Source organism: Mycteria americana, chromosome 3 (genome assembly GCF_035582795.1).
Source record: "Mycteria americana isolate JAX WOST 10 ecotype Jacksonville Zoo and Gardens chromosome 3, USCA_MyAme_1.0, whole genome shotgun sequence".
Taxonomy (NCBI): domain Eukaryota; kingdom Metazoa; phylum Chordata; class Aves; order Ciconiiformes; family Ciconiidae; genus Mycteria; species Mycteria americana.
In genome coordinates, this window is record NC_134367.1 from 35218773 (window position 1) to 35244173 (window position 25401).

Below are 25401 nucleotides of genomic sequence, written 5' to 3' on the forward strand. Positions count from 1 at the left end.
TTCCCAGCTGGACGAGGTTTCTGTGCGTTGCCTCCCCCCAGATTTATTCCCCGCCTGCACCACAGGCTTGTAGACAACCTGACTTGGGCTCAGCTTCCCTCTAGCAGCAGGAACACCGAATGTATGGGGGTGCCAGTGCCAGCTCACTCAGGGCAGTGTTTTCTCAAGGCCCAGACCTGCTGGGAACTTACTATGTACATCAAAACCATCACTCCAGTCTTAACCACGGCTAAATGCTGTAGATTGTATTGTGAAGGACTTGATCTGTTTACTATGAAACCATTGTAATTTCTGCTTCCGTATTTCCTTTACAGAAGTATTCCTGGATGTTACATAAGAACCTTATTATGTGAAAGTACATGCAAACCGTAGAGTGTATATATTGTGTCGTTATACGGGGTCCACGGATGGTACACTGTGTTCCATGGCTTACGCCAGAGCAAACTTCAGCTGTTAAATCCTGAAAGACACCTTGAAGCACAATTTCCTCACCACTGATTTGCCATATAATTTACCACATTCAGTCTTTCCTGTTTTCTTTTATGTGCAGTCTGATCATACTGAAGCCTGATTACAAGAGTAATTTTGTGAGGATAAATAGGGTTTTTTCCACATCTCAGTTCGTTTAACTATTGACTTATTTGAATGTCTGCCATTTATCCAGAGAGATCTGTAAGTTTAAAGTCCTATCCAAAATTTTAAAACTTACAAGCTTTTTGCAGGCTTTTCTTTCTTTTTCCTAATGGTTTATGGTGCCTTTCTTGCCTTTCATATGAACCCTCCTGCTGGCCTAAGCATAAACCTGTGCTTAGGTTCAGTTAAGGAGCAAGAGATAGGGCACACAGCAACTGTGTGCCAGTAGTGAAACTCCCTTCCCCTCCTTGAGGAGATCGAAAAATCACGGCATCATGAATTGGACTCCACTCCTTCACCTCCATCTGCATGAGCAGATGGTTGCTCCCCCATTGAGCCCGGAAGGCGTCAATGGGAGAACTGAGCATTGGCCGGCCCTGCCTGTACAGGTTCCGTACAGAAAGAGGGCCTTGGGGTTTGCTGATAATTTATCTCACGGAAACTTGGTATTTTTGCCTTAAATGACATGCTTGAGTCCTTCTAATTTTAAGTTAATTTATTTAATACAATTTTGTGCACAAAAGAATGAGTTCTATAAATTATGTATGAAAATGTTAATGTCTTTACAAAGTACTAATAAATCCAGAAGATAGTATCTTTTCAAATTATGGTTTAAAATCCTAATTTTTTTCTTTTATGCTCACCATTATTATTTTTGTAGCTGCAAGTCTTATCATATAGGAATTTTTTAACATAATATTGATAGAAAATAGAAAGAGTAGTGAATATATGAAATTCTGGAGAGGAAGAATTGCTTGTTTGGATTTTTATAGGTTTTGCTCATATTTCCTCAGGAGGAATTTCCTGTTTCTACGCTCTCTCTTTAAAAGGCAGTGTCATGACTGACAGTCTTTCATTGGTTTCACAAAAGAATGAGCTGTCTGGCTTTTCCAGTCTTGTCCTGAGCTGCTTATTAAAGTCCAGCTCATGACAGCTAATAAGAATTGTTCACGAGTAGGGACAAAGGACAATTTTCTTTCTGATTTAAAGTCTACTGGAGGATTGTTGAAGAGAGAATTTGAGCTTATGTAAGAGCAACTTAAGCCTTATCCAAATAACTGTTTTCTGATCAGCATGTTTCTTGTACCTGATTGAAGAGAGAACTGAAAAGAATAGTTTTGATGATTATTATTTGTTTAAAAATTTGTATTTGCTCCTGGCTTATATGATCTATACTTTTTATTTAAATATGAATATAGTGTTTTAGCCTAGGGTTCAAGATTGCAAAGATCATACACTTTTATTCACAGTGCCCACGGTTGTTCCACATGTTTTTGAGATAATCCTACTTAGAGTGACTGCTCTCATTATAGTATGGTGATGAGTAATTCACCTGCTCTTCTGTGATAAGTCAAATCATACTGAATTGCTGATGTATTGTAGAACATCTGATGTACAGTAGTATTTCTGGATTGGGACCTGCAATCCTTACTCAAGCAAAAATTCTATGGAATTCATTCATTCTATGGAATTCAAGAATTTTTCTTGAATCGGGAGCTCAGATTCAAATCCTTATTTTGTTGGGCATCTGTTTAAAGTGAAAATGGTAATATTCCAGTTATTTCCTGAGGAAACTAATTACTTAGCTGAATTTACCCATGTCACATTGACTATATAAAAAATAACGCACAAAGTATTGATGTAAGAAGGGAAGAAGAGAAGGGACATTTTTTAAAAGCACAGAGAAAAGGAGAATAACCAGAAAAGAGGAGTAAGCAGGAAAAGAAAATATAACAGCAAAGGAATGAAAAAGGGGTTTAAACACCTGAGGCTAAATTCATCCTTGGATGGCTTCACTGACTTCAATGAATTCACTGCCCAACTGGGTGAAGTTCAGCCTCCATTGGGATAATCAGGCTCAGTTCCACTGACCTTAAAGGAACTGAACCCACCTATACCAGGAATGAACTTGCCTCTCTGGGCCAACTTTTATCCTGACTCGTATGTCATGCAATCCTTTTGGATTCATTAGGTTTGAATGAAATAAAGGTCAGAAAAGAATTTGCCCCAGATATTTCTGCTTCACATTTTTTTTCAAGTGTGTTAATCGACTTAATTCAAATGGATTACAACATCACACAAAGTGCTGTCACTGTCTAAAAAGGTTAATTGGTTTTTGAAATAAGAATTGTCCCCTGCAGCGTCAGTGGAAGCATGTAATATTTTCCTGCTCATTCATCTGGATGTAAATGTGGCCATTTATTCAGCTGTGGCCACACACAGGACAATTCCAGACATAGCCAATATCATCTGCTATTGGAAGCATTTTTTACTACTTTGAAAGATAAAAAGCAAGTTTCGTAACAGGCTCAGGAAGCACGAAGGCTGTTTCCACTGACACTGCAATGACATTAGCCAGTACATTACAATGTTAATTGTAACTTCTTGACAAAGTTGAATCCATATTGTTGTTAATAAAAATGATTTGAAAAGTACCATGCTTACTGGTTTTTTCCTTACATAAATGATTGTATGGTGTAAGCACATAGCAGGCAAACAAAAATTAAATTTGCTCATTGTTTTCCTTTTGAAGTTTTGTAATTTTTTTATTAAATGGACCAAAACACCACAAAGGAAGTTTACTAGAATAAAACATGCACAAACTAGTCTGATACGTTCCGTTTCTGGTAACTGTTTACAGCAGAGTTTACTTAAACTTCAGATGTTTCAGCACCTCTATGAAAATTAGTTTGGACGTTATTATTACCTTCCCTGTTAGATAAACGGGAATTGATTCAGGATCGGCAATCAGGGGCCCGTGAGGGGAGCAGAATTCCTTAGGGAAGGCCCATCCACTACCTTGGTTTAACTTGAGTCCTAGGTGAAGCCCTTGCCTCTGCGCTGAATCATGAAAGTTGCTCTAGAACGCTACTGCACCAAACCTACAGCCTTCTTTCCCCACTTAGTTCTTCCTGCAGTCCTGCTGAAGATAAGCTTTAGTATTTGAGTGTCAAGAATTAAATATAGAGAGCCTGTCCTTGTGGTGAAGTCACTGCTTCCATGGAGGCTTCAAAATCAGAGCAAGATACTTCCATGTATAGGCCACCCCCTACCTCTCCAACATACATCATCTTAGATATTGAAATTTAAAGATGCAGTCTCCAGAAAGGCAGATTTTCCAAGCAGCCATTTGTACCCACAGGCCACGTGAACACTGCCAAGCTCTGCCTAAGAAAAAACACAGGACAGGAAAAAAGGCAAATATGTACGCACACTCTTCTTTGGTAAAATCGGGTGGTCTTGCTTCGTGTGTACATAGAGATAGTAGGGAAGGATCAGAAGACAGCAGTATGAAGTTTTTCCTGTTGAGTTACCCTGCTGATCACAATAGCCAGGCACAGGCAGTAATCTGCATCTAAAAATATATATATATATAAATATTCACCATTCAGCTCTGTACAAGAGAAATACCAGACTGTGCCTAAAAGGGAAATGTAAACCCTCAATCATTTCGCAGATTTTCAATGTAACTGAAGGGGTGGGTGGGGAGAGTTTTTTCTCAGGGTTTTTTTTCTACTTTTTTAATGTGAGGGTGACTGAGCACTGGCACAGGTTGTCCAGGGCAGTGGTGGAGTCTCCATCCTTGGAGATATTCAGAAGACGCCTGGACATAGTCCTGGGCAACTGGCTCTTGGTGACCCTGCTTGAGCAGAGGTTAAGGGGGTTGGACCAGATGACCTCCAGAGGTCCCTTCCAACCTCAACCACTCTGCAATTCTGTTTCCAGTACTGTATCAGCTTTAGTACATTCAGTCATACTAAAATCTTCATTAAAGCATCATTAAAGCTTAATTTGAGATTAAATATTAAGACTTCCCTAAAAAATTCAGACCACAATGTATCAGCATGACACGAGCCTAGACACCTAGCAAAATTACTCACTGCCACCCTCACTCCCCAGCCACCCCTTGAGGCTGCCTGCCTTCCCCCTCCCCACCCCACAGCCTTCGGGAGCTTCCCACACGTTCAGTGCCGAGTTCTTGCCCCTCCCGTCCCAAAACACCGCCTGCTCCTGAGTGGAGCCCACCCAGGGCTGCCCCGAGGCCGGCAGAGGAGAAGGGGGCAGGCAGGGAGGAGAACGCAGGACTCGGGACCCCGCCGCCCTCAGCGGCCGCGCAGCGCGCGCCCGAGCGCGGCCCCGGCCCCAACATCGGTACGTGGCGGGGGCGCGAGCTCAGCCTCGGCCGTGGCAGGGCCGGCCATAGGCTCTCCCACCCCCGCGCGCCCTCGCCGAGCCAGCCAATCACTGCTTAGAGAGCGGCCCGCCCTGGCCAATCAGCGCGCCCCTAGCCTAAGGCGCGCCAAGGCCCGCCACATGGGCCGCGGAGCCGGTCGGGGAGCCGCCATGTCTGACTGGGACACGAGCAGCGACGAGGATGCTGGCGCGCCGAGTCGGCCGCCATCTTCTGCCGCCGGGCGTCTGTGGCAGCCGCCGGAGACCCCTTCGCAGAGCCGCGCCTCCCTAGAGGGCGGCGGGGTACGAAGGAGTGGTGACTGGCGGCGGGAGGTGGCGGCCAGCCTCGGAGGGGAGGAAGGGGAGCCTCGAGGCGCGGCAGGCTCCCGTGGCCCGGGAGAGGCGGCGCGGCAGCGGCCGCCCCGAGCCGCCGCCGGCCAAGCTCGGGACGCCGCGGGGCCTCTCTGCTTCCACCTCGACAGCGCACTGGTTGGGGCTCTCATAGGTAATAACGGCCGCATCCCCACCCCCCGGGGTGCTTGGCCCGCTGAGGTAAGCGGGTGCGGGAGGAGGAGAGGACCCGGCCGCGGAGAGGTTTGTGCCTGTGGGCCCCTGCCCGTCCCTCTGTACCCCATCACAGCCTTCCATCTCCCTGGCCGTGGAAAGGCCCCAGCCCCTCGTGATCCCCTTACATCTTTCTCGCCTGGGGATGGCAGGATGCTTTTGCAGGCTGACAGGTGGAGCTCTCCCACTCGCCAGGGTAGCTGAGCTTTTCCTCCCCAAAGTCGTTCGGTTGATGGCTGTTTCTCATGGCCAGCAGCCTGCAAGTGGGCTGAAGCCCCTCTCTAGTCCCGTGGAGGAAGCGTGGCTCTTTCTTGAGCTGGTTTTGCTGCTCCATCTCTTCAGTTGAGGTGCATTCCCCACCGCCACACCTTGCGTTTGGTTAATTGCCAGAAAAGTTACCTGCATCTTCCAGCAGTTTGGTGTCACAAGTTCTTTTATTTATGGATGCATACACTGATATGAATGTCTTAGGTTTTGGTCACAACCAAAATACTTACAGTTACCATGTGTAGTTTTTGGCAGATGGGCCTAAATCTCTGTTAATACCTGCAGTGTATCTTTATAACAGGTCGGGGCGGAACTAAAATAAGAGAACTTGAGGATTCTTCAGGTTCCAGGATAAAGGTACCATGTGCTTTGTGTCATCCAGGCCTGGGCTCTGTCAGGAGCATCCTTGGTTTTGCTTCCATGTAAACCAGAGTTACTGCAGCAAGTTGAAGGGTGTTGCAATAGCTGTAATAACTCTACTCTTTTACAAGAATTGGTTACAAGGAAGTGGAATTGAGGGTGTAACTTGACTGGTATGTGAAAGTAGGAAAAGCTTTCTGATTATTTTTTTTCCCCTTAAGTATGCATTAATTTCCCTATCTTTTAGATAGGGAATTAAAGGGCATTTTCCTGAGAAGTTGAAATTCAGAAAAAAATCAGATTGTTTTCAATATATATTCTTACATAATGTTTGTCTTTGCAGTATTAAAAAACTCAGTAAGGTTTTATGAACATAGGTTATAAAGGGAACCTATGAAGCTGAAGTAAAGATTTTTGGCAGTGTTGCTGTGCAAAACAAAGCCAAGATGTTGATTGACGATGCTGTTACAAGATCCGGACAAAACTACATTAGAGGTGGGACTGAGAAAGGTAAGAAATGTGTTTTTTGGGGAAGAAAAAAAAAGTGTGGATTGTCTTTCCATATATTTGGTAGTTTGCTGGAGTGTTTTTATGTTGTTAGTATTTTACCAAAGTGAGTTAACTTTCACCTTGTTCTTGGACAATGGCATACCTCCTTAAACCAGAAATTTCTAGACATCTTCCTTTCTCAGCTATGAACCATTCCCCCCACCCCCCCAAACTGCCAAACTTCTGTGAAAATCTGTTCCTGTGGGTTTTCAACAATTAATGAATGCAGAATGTTATACTACTTGGTTTCTTGCATTATCAGTCTGATTCCCCCAAAATACAAGTATTGATTCTAGTTTAAGTTTTATGTAGTATCTGCGCAGTATTAAAATTCAGTAAGCTTTTATAAATGTAGTCTATAAAGCAAACGTACTGATTATAGCATGGACAATCCTGACTTCTTGCTACTTTCATGGGATATTAGCATTTAAGATTTGACGTTGCACATCATACCTTACTTTGCTAGGCTTTATTGTGTTAACTTTGTCTGTTACGTGGATATATAAGTAATGATTATATGCTGAAATGCTGTTTATGTTATTGGTATTTGTCTTGTTTGCCTGTGCAAAAAGTCGTTGGGAGCACATACAACATCCATTATAGTTGTTGATCTGAGGCACGGATGAGGAAGAAGGGATCTGAGAGTTGTGTTCCGGCATCAGAATAAGGAATGGAATAGTTGTGAGTTTTGATTTTTTAGAAGTGCCCCGGAAGGTGGACAAGTATGTTTCAAGAGGCTAGAAATAGTTAACACTTCCATAGTATGTGCGACTGTGGTTTTCCCCGTGTTTCCTGCTTTTCCGCTAATACATAATTGTGTTGCCATTTCTGTCTTCAGTGTAAAACCTTTCTTTCTTAACAAGTGTTAACCTCCTCAAAAAAGAGGTATAGAGTGTAACTACAGAGACTTTATTGTGGTGACGTTGGATGCTTTAGAAGTAAACCTTGCTCTTGTAGCTCTTAAAGCTTTCTGTCTGCGTATCATCTACTGAGTTCACAAGTTCTTCAAAAGCCTGCTGCACAACAAGCCTTATTTTTATAGCTGGAGGAGCAGCATTTCAGAATCTGTCATTGCTTTCTTTAAGTAGCTAAAGATGTTGAAATGCTTCTTTTTTTATCAGAGCTGGATTTTTATAGGTTTTACCAACATTTCAGGCTAAGACCTAGGTAAGAATTTTCTATTTAAATGCTTTATGTCTATTCAAAAATCACATAAGAGGCCTTACAATAGAGAAAGAAAATAAGGTGTTTGTTCTGAGGGGGGGGTTGTCCCCTACCCTCCAACAGATGCCATCCAACAGCAGCATTTTGGTACTAACTCTGCAGGAAAAACCTTGGACACTATCAAGCCTGAAAATAACCCAAAGAAATCGGTGATTAACTGGGCCTTTCTTCGAGAAAACAAAGCTAAATATGAAGCTATGAAGTGGGCAGGTTAGTTTTAAGATTTTTATTGTATGGTACTTGTCTTCATGTGATAAATCTGTCGAATGCTTAAATGTTTTTAACTTTTGCTTTAACATGACTGAATCTTTCAGTGTCCAAATTAGTTAAGTATTTGCAGTGAAGTGACCATGCCAGCATTTCTCAGCGTGGTTATGGAGGACACTGTAGTTGCTGGGTGAAGACTTAAACTTACTACTCAACTGGTATTTTGACTTCACCCTTTGAAAATGCTGTTGTTTTGTATGTGGCTGCAGCAAAAATCTGATAATTGTCAAATATTGTACTATATATGTTAGTAGAAATTACGTTAGAACTTGAAATATGGAGAAGTGGTTCTTTTGCAGATACTTAAGTGTTTGTCTCAGCCTTTGTCTTTTACATGAGCAACAATAGTCTTCAACTGCTTTTGACTAGTCTCCTAGTACAAGGCACGGTCTGGGTTTGGGGATTTCCATCTTAAGCTTTAGCAGACTTACCCTAAATCTGTAGCATTTCTTACTGACTCAAGTTTACTGTTTCTGACTGTTTAAGACTTGCCTCCAATTGAGAAAAACTTCTATAAAGAATCGTCAAGGACTGCATCTATGTCACAAGAAGAAGTGGAACTGTGGCGGTAAGATCATTTCTATAGGGAATCATCTGCTTGGCAAAAATAACTATTAAATTATAAAGCCCAGAAGGTGGGAGGTGAAATACTGAGGCAGAAGCATTAATGTTAGGGTCTTGTAATAACTTAGATCTTCTTAGGAACTCTTTCTTAGGAATTAAACAATAAGTAGCAGATGAGATATTATTAGTTGCTTGGAAAGCTAACTTTAGGGATTAACTGCTTCTCTAAAAGTGTTTGATCTAGTTGACTTTCAGGCGGGGAAAAAAAAATCAAGACAGTTCATTGGCTTTTGGCTGTTTCTTTGCATTTCATGAGACAACATGTTCACGTTTTCTAGGTCCTTCCAAATATTATTGTTCACATGTTGAATATCTCTTGGCTGCCATTTTTTTCCCATATATTTTAATCAAATACCATCTTCAAAACAAATTTCGACTTCTGTTACTGTTGTTTTCTTATCTATCTTGTCTTTACAAGTACATCCTGGTGAGTACATGCCTCAGTTAACTGTATCCATTCATTTTGATCCAGTAGTCTATATCATTACTTTGCAAGAAAAGCAGATCGTCTCTTTAAAGTGATTCTGTTCAGGCCTTGGTAGCAGTTTCAACCCTTTTCAGTAGTTCTGATGAAGTTAGTGAATGTTCTTGAAGTGTTACCTTTTACTACTTTTCTTTTTGCGTGCTGTCTGTTTTTCCTCTTGCATGCCTACCAGAGAAACTTTGCCACAGTGAGCGAAGCATGGAATTGACACCTGTTTCCTTAAAGTATATGTACGTGTTATTGTTAGAGCTAGTCAAGAGCAGCAGAACGGTGTTCTGTAGGTTCAGAACATGTATTGAGGAATAGCACTTGTGTGATAAAGGAATGTGTTTCCTTTTTCATCTGTTTGCTTTAGGGAAAAAAACCACAGTAACTGGGAAAAAAAAAGTATTTTTGTAAACACGAGGAGAGGTTGAATTACCTGTTCTTTTCCTAGCCCTCACCCCGCTTGAAGTAAAACTGTTTGCTGAATGGAATCTTCAGAAGAGTACAAGACTAGAATGAAGATAAACTACTCATGCATATTAACACCTCTTAATTGGGGGGAGCCTCAGAACCTCAGTTTTTATGTAGCATTTTGTGTGTGGTGTTGTGTTTTGAGGTTTGGTTGGTTGTTTTTTTGGGTGGGGGTTTTTTTTTTTTTTTTGGAGCTTGTCTTACTGATCACATTGTTTTTTCTAAACTGTTGTTTTTATTTTCTAGAGCATCCAGGGAGCTGCTCTGAAAATATTGTCAGAAGGCTTTTGTCAGAATATAGGGTTCTGACAAAGAAGCCCAGTCCATTCCTATGAGTTCTAGGTTGTCTTGAGGTTTAAAAACTTGTCACAGTTATTTAATTTGTAATAGGGTATAATTGAAGTCTGATATGACAGGGCTGCAGTTCATGTTAATATCCATATATAACTTCAAATTAGTCATTCTTAAGAAAGAATGGTAATTGATGGCTCCAGGAGAAGTGTTTCTGTAGTAAGGCTTTCTTAAAAGTATAAGTCTCATTCAAGAGCCTAAACTTTTTTTTTATTGTTCCAGTAATTAAAAAAAAAAAAAAAGTCAGAAAGGCAGTCTTTTGTGTTAGCTCTACTTTTTCAGATAATGAGACTTTAAAGCAATTGCACTTCTTTAATTCTATACAGGAAAGAAAATAATAATATAATTTGTGATGACTTAAAAGAAGGTGAAAAGCGCTGCATTCCCAATCCTGTTTGTAAATTTGAAGATGTATTTGAGCATTATCCTGATATTATGGCTAATATAAGAAAAGCTGGTTTTCAAAAACCTACACCAATTCAGGTACTTCTTTAGTTTTGATGACTCTCTAACTGAAGCTTAAGAGAAAAGTACATTTAAGTATTTGTTGGTTTATGTTTTTGTTTTAGTCCCAGGCATGGCCGATCATACTCCAAGGAATTGATCTTATTGGTATAGCACAAACTGGTACTGGGAAGACATTAGCGTACTTAATGCCTGGATTCATTCACTTGACTTCACAACCAATGTAAGGACTGCTCATGTGTCTGACTTGTTTAGCTGTGAACACTTCCCCCCACCCTCCATGTGATGGTTTTCTAGTAAAGGTGATAAACCATAAATTGCAAAAAAAATTATAAGCCTGGTGGAATAAGTACCAAACCTGTCACCATAGATTCTGTTAGTAGCAGTGTACTGAGAAAGTCTAGAACAGTATAAAAATATTTAATGTCAGATGTGATGGACTTTGCCTACCTTTATATACCCACATTCTAAAGCTGGTTTATTGCAGATCCAAAGATCAGCGTGGGGGGCCAGGAATGTTAGTCCTTGCTCCCACTCGAGAACTGGCACTTCAAGTAGAGGCAGAGTGTTTGAAGTACACATACAAAGGAATTAAAAGGTAATCTTACTTCTCGCTTGCTTGTGAAGTAATTTTTTTTTCCTACCACTTGTGGCTTAATTCACCTACTAAAATAATTGCATTTGCTAAGAGGGGCAGGGAAGGTAGTAAATGCAGAGTTTGTATTTTCCCAGTTTTTAGAATGCCTGTTTTTGACTACTTTCATAGTGAAAATCTGTTTCTTGTATAGTTGGAGTTCTCTGTATTGTAGCTTTGTCTGTTGCTTCTTGTCCTTCTGTGTGAGAAGAGTCTGGCTGTGTCTTCTCAACACCTTGCTGTTAGGTAGCTGTAGACAGCAATAAGATCTCCCTGAGCCTTCTCCTCTTTAGGCTGAGCAACCCTCGTTACCAGCTTCTCATGTCACGTGCTCCGTCCTCTTGACCATATTGGTAGCTGCCTGCTGGACTTATTCCAGTTATGGATATGTCTGTCTTGTAATTGGGGGGAGCGGGTACAAAAACTGGATATTGTGCTTGAAGTGTGATCTCACAAGTACTGAATAAAGGGGAATAAGGAGTTCTCTCAACCTGCTGGCTACCTTCTCCATAGTACACAGCTGGCTTTTCTTTTCTGTGGGGTTACACTGCTGAATGATGTTAAATTTCTTGCCCACCGAAGTCTTTTCTGCAAAGCCATCTTCTAACATGTTGGCCCTCAGCCATGGAGTAATTCCATCCCCATCTTTGCTTTTGTTAAACTTCATGGGATTCCTGTCAGCCCATTTCTCTAGCCTTTTGTGGTCCTTCTGAGTAACAGCCGAGCCGCCTCTAGTGTATCGGCTGCTCCCCCAGTTTGGTTTCATCCACAAACCTGCTGAAAGTGTAGGTCTTCATTTATGCTATTAAACAGGCATTACTGTACTCTGAAACTTACTTTTAGGGCTCTCTGGTAACTTCGTATAGCATTCAGAATTAATCTTGTAGTCATCATACTGAAATGTACATTCTGCTTCCTTCCCAAAAATACTAAGGAGTTTTACAGAGTGTGTTAAGTTTGTGTGTAAGCCTGATACCTTATTGAGTGCCTTATCAATAAACCTTCATTGTTTTAACAGAAAAACATCTGACTTTTAATGGTACTGTTTAGAAAATCATGCATCCTGTCATACGTTCATCTATTTTTGGTATGAATATTTTCAGAACCACCCAAAACATACTCGTAGCTTAATAGCTATCTTCCTTTCATGATTACTTTCACTGCAATTTCAGCAGAAAGCTATTGCTGAACTGTTGAGGGAGTATCATTCAGTGTTAGGTCCGTTATTTACTGTGATACTGTCAGTCACACAGCATTCCTTCCTCTTGGTAATACGAGGTGATACTTTTAAAATGGATCAACATGGTGGCATTTATTTGGAAAAGATTGACTTTAGTTGAACCTTAATACACTGCTTCTGTAAAACATTTTATTTTTCAGTATTTGCATATATGGTGGTGGGGACCGAAAAGGACAGATAGACGTGGTTACCAAAGGTGTGGATATTGTTATTGCTACTCCTGGCAGACTGAATGATCTTCAAATGAACAACTTCATAAATTTGAAGAGCATAACATACTTGGCAAGTAGCTGATATGGAATGAGTAATGCACTGCTTGGGAAATGGTTGGTTTAGTGTGAACTTAGGCTTTAATGAAGTTTTCTTTAAACTTTAAGTCTTAATTACAACACATCTTAACATTGAGATTGGTGTTGGAGGGATGGTTCATGCTTACCATAATTGCATTGCAGATGTGGACTATTCCCTAGAAAAAAATAAAATAGACTTCTGGCACAGTAAGCATTTTAAAGATGCTAAATTGTTATCTCCTGTTAGTAATGTTTACTGGTTTAAAGTTCATTTTGTCAAGATCAGTTATTAATGGATGAAATGCCTTTCCCAAGTTGTCTTTTCCTTTTCTTTTAAAGGTTACCAATGACTCAAGTTCTTATTAGAACTTGTGCAGTAAGCACCAGAGTTGCAAACAGTTAGATATTTAAAAGTTTGAGTGACTGACTTTTATTTGATCTCAATGTTTACATGGGCTATTTTCCCACTGTTATGAATCCTTATGTCTTAATTTCATTCTTGCCTTTTGCTGTGCCGGACACTGAAAACCATTGCTATTTTGTAAAATACTTTTCATATATTTAAATTATTTCTGAGTTGTCTGTTTAACTGGTGACTTGTTGCCTAGTGTAACAATTTGGCCTGCTTTCCCTCCCTTATCTCCACCCCCACTTCCCTCTAAGGGTTAAACACTCGTTGTGCTGTAAAAAGTTAGCTCCAATTCTAGCTAATAGTTGTGAGCTTACTGGCAAGGCCAGTGGTTGGTATAGCATCGTTAGAAATTTGCCCATCTGGGGAAAAAAGAGGATTATTGCAAGATGGGAGAGTAGCCTCATGGAGAAAAGTCACATGTAATTGCTAAGCAGGAAGAAAAAAGGCCTGAAAACCTGCTTTTCGAGAACTATAGGAACATTAGGAATCTTTCTCTACCAAGGTGAAGTATGGTCATACTACAAGCACACGCTGCTTTGTAAAGCAAAGAATATGTATGTAACCAAAACTAGCTGTTTCAGTATGTGCAGGATATACTATAGTATGACATTACTAAAAATAATTAGCTATCAAATTGGAAAATATGATGTAAAGCAGGAGAAAAGCATTTGTTGTTGTACAACTAGCAGTTAAATATTTTCAGAAGATTGAAACTGGTGCAAGGGCCATGTTTTGCAAAGTGGTTCATGTCTCATGCCTCAGACTTTGTGGAAATGCTCTGCTTCTTTAGGTCCCATATAAAAAGCTGGACATCCAAAATTCTGTGTTTTTAAATTTTACCATATATTTTTTCCTTGTAGTTTCTTCAACTTTTTAATATATAAGATGCTTTCTGTTTCCACAGCTTCATTGTCAGTTTTCAGCCAACAAATAATTTAATCTTGCAGCCTTATTTCAGAGAAAAGAGAGGGGTATTAGATTTCAACTTTAACACCTTGGATGAAGAACGCTCTTCATTGAAGAGCTTTGTTTACAGTTTTCATTTAAAGATATTGATGAGTCTTCTGAAAGCACCCAAAGTGCACTGAGTATTATTTGCTGGTATGATATAATTGTTTCCCAAAGGACTTCCAGGGCCAGAGACTGGGATACAATTGTTTGTTTAAAAAAAACCCCGAACAAACAAAAAGCCAAACTCTGTTAGAGTTAATTATATTTGAATATACACTGTACAGAAGGTGAATTGGAGGCAGGGAATTTGTCTTCTTGCCTGACAGAACCGTCAAGTTAGTTGCAGTCTTGATTCAGATTTTTAGGAACCCATTTATTCAAGACAGGCTGCTGTTTTTCATCTTTTCAGAAGACAGACTGGGAAATTCTGTCATACACAGTCTTTTGATTGTTTACAACACATGTCATTTGAAGATTGCTTTCTGTTTTGCTGTGTTCAGTGTAAATTGGTATTCATTCATCAGTAATCCAAGTGATTTTTTTTTTCTTTTGACTTTATGCTCATAAAGCAGAAGTAACGAAATTGGAGTTGTGAATAATGGGGAAGCATTTAGGGGAAAGAGTATACTAAAAATAAATATAAATCATGAAGCAGGATATAGAAGGTAGATTAGAGTAGTCCCTTTATTCTTCAAATACAAAAAAATAGTGTAAAACTTACCAATAAGTTATTTAAAACAAAGGAAAGAAAATAATTTTCACATGAAGAACTGGCTTGTAAGAATTTATTGCCAAGAAATAGAACTGAAATGAAAAATATTAACAAACAAATAAATTGTATAGATAACAAGAAATCTAAGATTATGTCAGCTGGGAGGAGATTTAGCTTATAAACCAGGACCTGGCTATGAGGTGTTTGGAAAAAATAGTGCTAGTATCTATCTTATATCTACTAGAGCCTTTATTCTTTATTAAGCAGCTATCAGAAATGAGGAAAGTAAACTTCAACTACTCTGATCCATCTAATACACATACTTACATGCTTTCTTCTCCCTTTCCAGCAAAGTACCAGTGTCCTTAATAGCTTAGAAAGCTTCTGCTGCTGAAAGGGGTGTAGTGGCCAACTCTGTATACAAAATCAGTGATGTTTCAGCCTTGCCATTGTATTAGAATACAAGTAGTTAATGAAATCTCCATGAGTCCTTTGAAAATAAAGAGAATTAAATCAAGAAATAGAATTCCTGTCTTCTATCTCTCAGCTGATGATTTGTTATTATTTCAGAGTTACATAGATAATGTACTAAAACCCTTTAATAGAATAAAACATCTGAAGAGAATGGAACAGCAAAATCAGGACAGTAGAAAAGGATTATCATCAAAGTCTTATGTTTCCACATAAGTGACTAGAAAATGTCAATACTTAAAAGCATGATCCATATAACTTTGATTTATATAAACTGTATTTGAAAATTAAAGGAGCAAAATCAATCTTGGATGGCAGCCTTTTTCCTTTGTATGTGAATGTTTTCAGAGTCTCAACTGTGCTTGTATATTAGAAAAAAGATCAGTTCCAAATAGTTGTACTCAGAGCTTCAGCTCAATTGTTCTCTGTTGGCTTTTTTACCAGATGAAACAAGTTCAAGCTCTGTTTGTTCTGCAGTGTCCTAGTGTGAGCCAGAATGTACAGTCTGGCTTTTTTCTACTTCTAATGAGGAACTAAATTGATAATGGATATTTTTGGTCTGGTATGAGATCTCTAACAAGGTAGAAATGAGATTTCCCCTTTAAATGACTAAACATGTCTTATTGAAAGTGTGTTGTGCTGGGTGCCCCCCAGGTTTGGTTGGTTTTGGGTTTGTTGGTTTTTTTGTTTTGTTTTTAGTTCTGTGCTAATTTTAGGTACCAACCAAAATATTGTTAAAACAACCAGTTGTTGTTTCTTTTTTGTTGACTTTAAGTGCTCTTAAAGGTGCTGTGGATTTTCTTGTTCTGCCTGCAAATGTATTACTAAATGAAAAAGCTTCAAGGAAATTGAAGAGGTGAAACAGAAGTTGAACAGGTTTTGCAATACATTCCAGAGTGGATTTTGCAATTAAAATTGTTACCATTAAAATGGTCTGCTATGTAATGTCTTGCTGAAACCCTTATCTAAGGAACTAGACACAGTAAATAACCTTGTTCTGAGCAGGTTTTAGATGAGGCTGACAGAATGTTGGATATGGGATTTGAACCTCAGATAATGAAGATCCTAATAGATGTGAGGCCTGACAGACAAACTGTTATGACAAGGTATGTAGACATAATAGTGCTCAGTATTGAACACTGTAAACCTAAGGTTATTGAACAAGTTAACTTCAAAACAAATGTGTCAGTTTATTAAAACTTTTACTAGCCTAAATGGGAATGCCATCAGTTTTCTTTCTAATTCTGTCTCTTCAGTCCTAATGAGTCATTTGACAATTTTATTTTCATTTCTTACCCCTTTTCTGATGTTTCGCATCAACTATAAAAACAATGGAGTTCTTCCCAAAAAGGAAAGTGTCCTGGGAGTGCTAGAAGTTGCCATATCGATTTGAAATGCAAACTTCCAGTTCCCCATCTGGGACCAAATATGTATCCTAACCTTCTGATCAGTATCCGTGCTAGTCTGTACCTGGATTAATTTTGAAATTATGCAGCTTTTGGGAGCTTAACAATAGAATATCCCACAAAATAATTTGTTGGTTTTAGAGATAAAAACAGACTAGAAGCTTGCTTTTTAGTTATCATTGAACTACTAAACTCACTTTTGGCTTCATTAGAAAGGCTCCATAACTGTTGCCTCTACTTTTAAATTAGAAAGGGATCTTGAAAGCTTCAGTACTGTTTACTAATAACTTCTTAAGATTATTTCTAAATGTTATATAAGCTCACTACTGTTATTGCATGCTCAAGTGTTTCACTGGTGTATAAGAAAGAAAAGAAAGAATGTGATTAAAATTAATTAATTGGAGAAGATTTTGCACTCTATTCTCATGTGTGTTTTCTTCTTCACTTCCTGTTTAGTGCTACTTGGCCTGATGGTGTTCGTCGCCTAGCGAAATCCTATTTGAAAAATCCTATGATTGTGTATGTTGGCACTCTTGACTTAGCAGTAAGTTGTTCTGTTCTTCCTTTTTTTTTCTTTTTCCCTTTTCTTTGGAAGAAGAACCTACAGTTAAACCAGGAAATATTTTGCTTGCAACTATAGGTAAGTAAATGCATGTAACTTTAAGATAAATCCAAACTTTCAAAAAACAGCTCCATGTTGTTCTTTTAAAGCTTCATTAAAAGTTTAGAAAGAACTAAAAAAAAAAAATGTAGAACAGAACTTTGTTTTTATGTTTCTGTAACAAGAACTTGAATTCTTCGGTAGAAGACGTCACAAGTGACAAGTATCAATCAAATTGAAGTTTGAATATTGTACTTCATAGTGCCATGTCTTCTTGCCTGAACCCTTGTTTTAGCAGCCTTCACTTCTGTTCAGCAAGTTCTTGTTTCTTACTTACTTTTCCTTCTGAAGGTCGTCTTTATAATGGGTACAGCTCATTATCTGTATCTGTGTTTATTAACTGCTGCTTTTTCAAAGAGTGGAAGCTCTCTGCTAAACTCCTGGAGGGCACTTGTGTAGACTAGGAACATATGTGTTAGAGTAAGAACTGTCTTTAAAGTCCAGAACTTCTAATATGTAGATGTAGTTGCATACTTGTCATGCTTGTGCAGCTATGTGTAGCTGGCTTCAGTACTAGCAGAATTCACAGAAATAGTAGTTCTTGCAAAATCTCTGCATCCTGGTCCAGAGATTGCTTTGAGTTCGGTTTTTAAATTATGAAATTTTCCTTTTCAGTTCCACTTTTTTAGTGATAGGGAATGAGGAAACTTAGTGTCCAATACACTTTTAGTAGAAATAGGTGGAAAATGTAATTTTCATCTGTTCTGTTCAGAACTATGCTTTCATCAAAGGGCATTACTTCTCAAAGACAAGAGGATAGGAAAATTCGAAAGTTACCAACTGCTATTGTAGCTCTCTTGTCTAATGCATTCATCTCTTATAAGAGCTTTTCTTAATTGAAGAGGTGACCTCTAGGGGGAAGGGGAAAGGGTTCCCAAGTGGAGGGAGAATCTTTCTATGTACTTGATTGATTCTTCAATCCTTGCCACAAGATTATGATGCAGTGCCATGAGAATGTCTAGAACTTTATATTACTTTTGTGGTATACCTTAGACATTCTATGGCAACCTTCAAATATAATGGAGTGAAGTTTTTATGAACAAACTGTTGTTGGAAGAATTGGACAGAGCTGATCATTTCAAATGATTACAGAATGTTCTTTAAAAGCTTGTCCTCTCAAGTAAGGCTGGCATTGTTCCAACTTGCTCTGGATTAACATAAAATACTCAAATTGAAGTACTTCAATCTGATTTTCACTAATATTAGGAATATTTCTTTTGCCTCACTAGTCTGCTAATCTGTACTCTTTAAATCTCTGCAAATATATGATTTGGCAAACTGCTTAAAGATAAGTTTTACTATTCTCCTAAAGCAACTAGGAAACAACAAATAAGTCTACATTGTTTGAACTCCAAACTGATGTATATTGTGGTTTTAAAATAGTTTTTCATGGTATCATATTACTAGTTTTATAATATTGTAATATGGAAATTAACAGAAAAAATATTATTCTAATCTGTTTCTACTTAACATCCCTTTTTGCTGTTTAACAGGCAGTAAATACAGTAGAACAGAGAGTTATTGTTATCGCCGAGGAGGAAAAGAGAGCTTTCATGCAATACTTCATTGACTCTATGAAGCCAAAAGATAAGGTCATCATTTTTGTGGGAAAAAAACTTACGTATGTAATCACTTGCCAGTATTATATCTGTTCATTTTTTCTAACAGAAACACTGGGTGGTTTCTTAGTTCACATAATTACCAAGTGTAACAGCTCTTGTCAGCAGTGTGCTGGTAGTAGTAGTATTTTTATTTATTCATTCCTCCAGACTGACTGGTAGTTTGTATCCTTTTTAATATCATTAGTGGTAGTGGTAAATCTCATTTCACATAGTTAAAGTAGTTGTTAAGATTCTTGGGGGTACATTAATGTTATGTACTGTTTACTTGCATATGCAGCTGGTGCATACAAGACCTGATTGGTGGGGGGGTGGTCATTGTACCATACCTGAGCTTTTTGAGTGAACAACACAAAAATCATCTATTATTTCTCTTTTATATAAATAAAAGCAAATGTTTATGTGGGGAATAGTCTTACTGTCATACTGTTTTATAATAAATATCAGCTGACCTAGGTAGGGTTTTGTTCTTAGGCACACATTTGGCTTTTGTTGTCACATTATTATCTTTTGGATCTAAATCTAGATGCTGCACTCTTCCCCCCCCCCCCCCCCCCCCCTACTTTTTTTTTTTTCTTTTTAAGAACCATTGTTTTATTTCATCCTAGAGCTGATGACTTAGCAAGTGACTTTGGTCTCCAAGGAATTCCAGTACAGTCACTTCATGGTAACAGGGAACAGTGTGATCGAGAACAGGCTTTAGATGACTTCAAGAAAGGTACGTTTGTACCCAACTACTGGTTTGTTTAGCCCGGGTTTGTAAGGCTTGTCATGTGCAGAACTTTGTCTATTTGTAAGTGCCATGTCTCTTTAGTACCATAGAAATGAAAATATTAAAGAGCTGTGAATATGTTTACTTTGTTAATTTGACAAGTTAAAAACCTAGCAAACAAAGAGATTGGTCTTCAATAAAATTTGGAATGTCTAAGAGTTAAATAATTTGAAGTAAGGCTTACTTTATTTTTGAAATCTCTATGGAAAAGTCAATATTGTGTTAGTCCACAGAAGTGTCAAATGATGGTGCTTTCAGTGAAACAGTTCTGCTCTTGATTATGCCAGTAGGGTTACACTTTGGGGTTATGTGATCACATGCTAATAAAACAAAGAGTAGCCCTATGATAAGGATGCCAGCTGAGAATATAGTTGTCAAAGTTTTGTTGTTTTCACACTCTTCATATCAGCTAGGCATGTTTCTTGCTTCTCCTGCACCCTGCTGTTCTACTTGTGAAATACAAATAATAGTAAAATGACATTTTGAGTGCTTACCTACCACCTTGTATTTGAAGCTAACTCAGTGTGACGTGCAACAAGCATATTTTTCCTTTACGTGTTAAGAATAAGTGCATTATACACTAGAAAACCAAAAGACTGGAGTATATTTCCTGTTTGTTTCATACACTCCCATTTTCTCTCTGTTGTACTTACTTTAGGCAAAGTCAGAGTACTGGTAGCTACTGACTTAGCATCCCGTGGCCTTGATGTGCACGACATTACTCATGTTTTTAACTTTGACTTCCCTCGCAACATTGAAGAATATGTTCATAGAGTAGGTCGTACTGGAAGAGCAGGGTAAGTGTTTACAAGAAAATAGTAATATGTCATCAATATTTTATGCACTGCATAGATATTTCTCTTGTCAAATGCTAGAGCTACAGGTGATGGGGAGTGGGGGAGTGAAGACTCCAGAGTCTCTCAAAGTATGTTTTAGATAACAACACACTGCTTTATGTTTTGAAATTAGTCACTGTTAAATTTAAGGCAAACAAGTTTTCCACTTTTCTGGTATTTCATTGAAGTGGATGGGAATGAGGGATGTTTGAAAGCTGGTTTAAATGTGGGGAAGAATTACAGTTCAAACCAACTTCCGTGTAGATACTCTGAAATGTCACTTCCTTGTTTGTCTCTTCGTGAGCTGCTGAGTTGTTTAGTTTCCTAGGCAGCCCATTGGGAAAAAACCATATATAAATTCAAAGTTTTCAGCCCATCATGGTGGTGTAGTTTGGTGTTAGGACTTTTGAATGCTGCTTTCCCAAGTTGGCACAAGTGTGATTTTTTTTTTTCTCGTGTATGTGTTTGTTTTAATCATGATATGAGTTTATGTCTCTTCATACTTAAATATGCTGCCTTTATGCTAGGCTTATTGTCTAAAAGTCTAAATTAGTTGTGCCTTTGCTTCATTTTAGGTGAATTGCCATATTTTGATCTTTATGAAAAGTTGCTGTCATGTGCATAGTAAATATTCAAGCCAGTTTTATCTACCAGTTCAATAACATTGTCTGTAGTACAGTTTATTACTGTATAGGTCAGTAGGAAGACCCTAGCAGCAGTTGTTCTGAAGATCAACAGTTATTTCATTCCTTGTTTAGACGTACCGGGGAGGCAGTAACACTTGTCACTAAGAATGATTGGAGGGTTGCATCTGAACTGATTGAAATTCTGGAAAGAGCAAACCAAGTAAGAATACATCTTACTGGGTAAGATTTATATTGGTTCTGAGTTACCACCTGAAACAGTTTATAAAGGTCTAAGCCTACTTAGACCTTTCTTGGTGAGTGCTTGTAGTGTCTCGGGCAAAAAATGTGTACTTAATTCTCTCTTGTCCTGGATATCCTTGGCTGTATTTTACCTTACAGATGAGTCCCAGAAAAGAACCGGGAATTTTAATCAAAGCCTTCCATGTCCAAAGAAAAAGTAACTAACGTGCACATAGAGGTCTGCAGAAGAATAATAGTATCTATTTTATTTCATAGTATTTTATTTCGTTTGTATTTCACTTCTGGATGTATGTACCAATGTTCTTGTTTAATAGTGTAAATATTAACAATGTTTATATCGGAAGAAGCTCAACTATCTATCAGTTTATTGTATGTGGATGTACTTTTCCAAGCTATCTTTCTTACAGATGTTTGTAAATAGTATGGGAAATAGGATTGGAATGTGATTTGTTTCTTTATTTTAAAGAAACTTTTTTTTTCTTGTTACCATATCTGAGAAGCCAGAGACAACTATGTTGCTGTTTCTTGCTGTAACAAGAAACAGTATTTTGCCTGATTTGTAGTAAAACCCCAGTTCATGCCCTGACTTGAGTTGAAATGTTAAATTTGGGGGGAGTTTGAGTACAAACTAAATTGCTTTTACCTAGGACCTGTGGTAGTTACTGTGGACACTTACTCAAACTTTAAACCCTGAATTAGAGCTTCACCTAAATCTCTTCTGTTTTACAACTCTTCTTTGAAAGATGTTATGCCACTTATTGCAAACCTGGTAAGATGCTTTTGAGGGAGGAAAAGAAAAAAAAAAAAAACCGAAACGAGTTGTCCCCTAATAACTTCTTAAAGTTGCAGGTTTTGGGGGGGTGGGAGGGGCTATTTGTTTGAGGTTTAGGTTTTTGGGGTTTGTGGGGGTTTTTTGTTGTTTTGGGGGGTTTTTTTGTTTAGAAAGTGTAAGAGATGAAAACAGTAATGATACTTTGAAGCCACTTAAATAGAACTTAGAGGTGCCTTGTTCTGTATTATGAGTCAGCCATTACTGTCCATGCCTTGTCTCCTGCTGCAGACTGTGAAGTCCCCAAACTTTTTTAATGTGTAATAGTTCAACTGGGCACTGGTCTCTGAGTTCAGAGGAGAAAAGAGCATCTCTGAATCCTTACTTTCGAGGGTAACTGTTAGTCACAACATTATTCTCAAACTTTTAGTTATAGCTGATAGAAGGGAAGTATCCATACAGCCAGGTTTTTTTTCCTTCATGACAATGAAAATATCATTACTTCAGTCTTAAAGCATCATGTAAAAGGGAAGGAGAGCAACTGAAAACATGGTCTGAATGTCCAGAATACTTCAATTTCAAAACAAGTAAGGTGTGTTTGTTAGCCAGGTGTGTTTTGCATGATTTTGAATGTACAGATAATCTCCCTAAAGAAAAACAGGTACAACAGAAAGGTATCTGTATCATGCTGCAGGGATCTTATATATATATATATAGCTTATTAAGAAGCATGGACAGATTTATTAGGGAATCAGATGGAAGAACACTGTTCTCTGCAATACCAAGAAGAGTGTTACATATAAATTATGGCTTTATCCTTTTCTGTTCTCTCATTTGGACTACCATACCTAGCATATATGTTTAGCAGATACACAGATTGTCCATGTAAAAATCTTAACAAACCACTAGATGCTGGAAATTACCGCACTGAGATTTTTATGTTCCATATCCTGGCTTCTTCCCACTTCTTTGTGCCGGCTCCAAAACCACTCTTGCAAGAAATTGTTGTAATTTTAGTTGGAATAAATTCTGTGTCATGCTGTAGGAGAGCATCTGATCTGATACTGAGGAAGAAAACTATGCAGTGTTTCAGGTGGATAGTAATGTTGTCTCATTACTTCTGTCACTAGTGATACAAGTCTGCAGTCACTTTCAGCTAGAGAGATGCATCATTTTTTGCTTTATTTTTAAACAATGTCTAAAACTGAGGCAGAATAGGTTTCCTAGACATAGGAAACCTATGTTCCATAGGCATCCTGTTCTGTGGACTCCTGACAACCAGGGCAGTTCTATACCAGTAAGAGCAATTCAGCACAGAAAATATATCCTAGCAAGCTGACTCTCATGCCAGCTTAAGAAAAGTTGCTGATAGCAAATGGCAAGCATTGCTGAATTATAAAGCCTGACAAAAGAAGTTAGAACTGGAGGAATATACCTTCCTGCTCCACCAGGCCCTTTGTCCTGGCTGCATTCTTCACCTGTTTAAGCATTGCCAGGTCTAGGTGTTTCTAAGCAGACTTACCAGTATTTAAATTTGTTTGTACTGTACTGGTTGCACTGTATTTGTACCACTCGCGGAGGGACAAACCACAGAGACTGAGCAATTGCATTAACACCATGGTGACACACACTGCAGAAGCTTGCTCTTCACTCTTTGATCAGGAAACTGGTTCTGGACTGGGTATCTTCTACCTGCTGCATGGCTACATGCTGTAGCAGATTGTTGAAGGAGGCTGGTTTTGGTAGATTAGTGATCTAAAAACTCTTCTGACAGTAGTCACCCATACTGCTTTTTGCAGTAAACATTGCATTAATGTCTGCATTATGCCTGATCTGGTTTAAGACGACTTGTTGGACACTGCCTTTGTTCCATGATCTATAGGAATGGTATATGTTTTTTTTCTTTCATCCAGTGATCAGTGTCACTCGACCTGATAAAGTCTGTCTGTAATTCTTTGCATCTGACCTCAGTCCTTACAAACGTGAGTAACTCTGAGGTGACAAAGTGTGCTGATGATACTATTCACCTCCTTTTCCATATAATTACAAACATGCTGGAAAGCACTGTGGATCTTGGTAAGATGGTCTTGTGACCTCCCAGTGGTGGGAGAACTGACCACTTTCTCCTGCTCTTCTTTTCTTGTCTTTTAGCTTTGTTTTATCCATGTGAGAGCCCTTCCTATGGCAACGCTTTCTTTAAATACCAAAGTTTCTCTTCAGAGGCTCTTAAAACTTCCAAAAGGAATTTAATATCAATCATAAGTGTAACATTCAAATATATATATATAGTATGGTATCACCTTTTAGTGATATTGATGTTTTTTCCAGCTGTTCATTATCACTGAAAGTTACATTTCTATCTGAAATACACATGTTTTAATTAGCTGGTTATATGTTGTCATCAGATACGGTGATACTAGCATACATACATAATTGAAAATCCAGGGACACTGTGCTGATTATTTTTCAGTATATTTCAGTATAATTTTATGTTAAAATTTCTCTGTGCATCTCTACAGAAAAGACAATCTGCAAAGTGACAGGAGCCAGATAAATAACAAAATCAAGTTTGGGAACACACAAATCAATAGCATTTTTGTAAAACAGAGTCTAAAAGTTTAGATTTATTTAAAACAGACCTTGTTCTTTTGCTGCTGTCTTATCAGGTAGTTCCTAACGAGCTTATTGCAATGGCAGAAAGATACAAGCAATTTCAAATCAGAAAAGAAATTGAAAAGGATATACGAAGACCTCAGAGAAAGCCCTCAAAATAACTAATCCCTTGAAGTAACTGAAACAAAGTAAGTGTTTATAGTTAGTGTTAGCATCTATGGGCTTGAATTTAGAAGTTTCTTTTCTCAGTTGATTGTTTTCTGTACCTGTCCCATTTAAATAAAATGCGTTTTTAAAAAATGGCTTAGAAAAGATAACTGGATTAACTTCATCTAGAAATAAATCTAGTTTTGTGCTTGGACACTTTTCACTTAAAAATTAATTTCATTATTTTTTCTTGTGTGACGTGCATAACTTCTGAAGCCATTATCTACTGGTTTGGTGTTTTTCTGGTTTGTTTTGGGTTTTGTTTTGTTTTGGGGTTTTTTAGTTAAATGCACTATTAATATCTAAGAATGTAAAAAATAATTTTTCCTTTTCTTTTCAGAGAACTGGATTAGTGAATGTAAGCAGTGTTTGTCAGCATGGCTTCAAAATACTGTACTCTTGCATTGATATACCACATCTGCCAGTGGCATGCAGAAGTATTTCCAAGGATAACTTAGTTATTTGAAAACTGCTCTGTTTGCAGTAACTGATGTTTGCTGAAGC

General features: G+C 38.3%; 1 protein-coding gene across 1 annotated transcript; it reads left to right on the forward strand.

Annotated features, from left to right (window-relative positions):
• The first annotated feature begins 4977 nt into the window (after positions 1–4977).
• Positions 4978–25333, forward strand: DDX43 (DEAD-box helicase 43). Its single transcript, XM_075498201.1, has 18 exons — positions 4978–5122; positions 5180–5311; positions 5939–5994; positions 6375–6492; positions 7873–7980; positions 8524–8605; positions 10279–10435; positions 10522–10640; positions 10905–11015; positions 12432–12573; positions 16133–16233; positions 16990–17077; positions 18688–18815; positions 19422–19531; positions 20244–20382; positions 21180–21267; positions 24744–24878; positions 25238–25333. Exons 1-17 carry the CDS (start codon positions 4978–4980, stop codon positions 24849–24851), a joined length of 1932 nt encoding a protein of 643 aa, XP_075354316.1. The 3' UTR covers positions 24852–24878; positions 25238–25333.
• Positions 25334–25401: the final 68 nt, after the last annotated feature.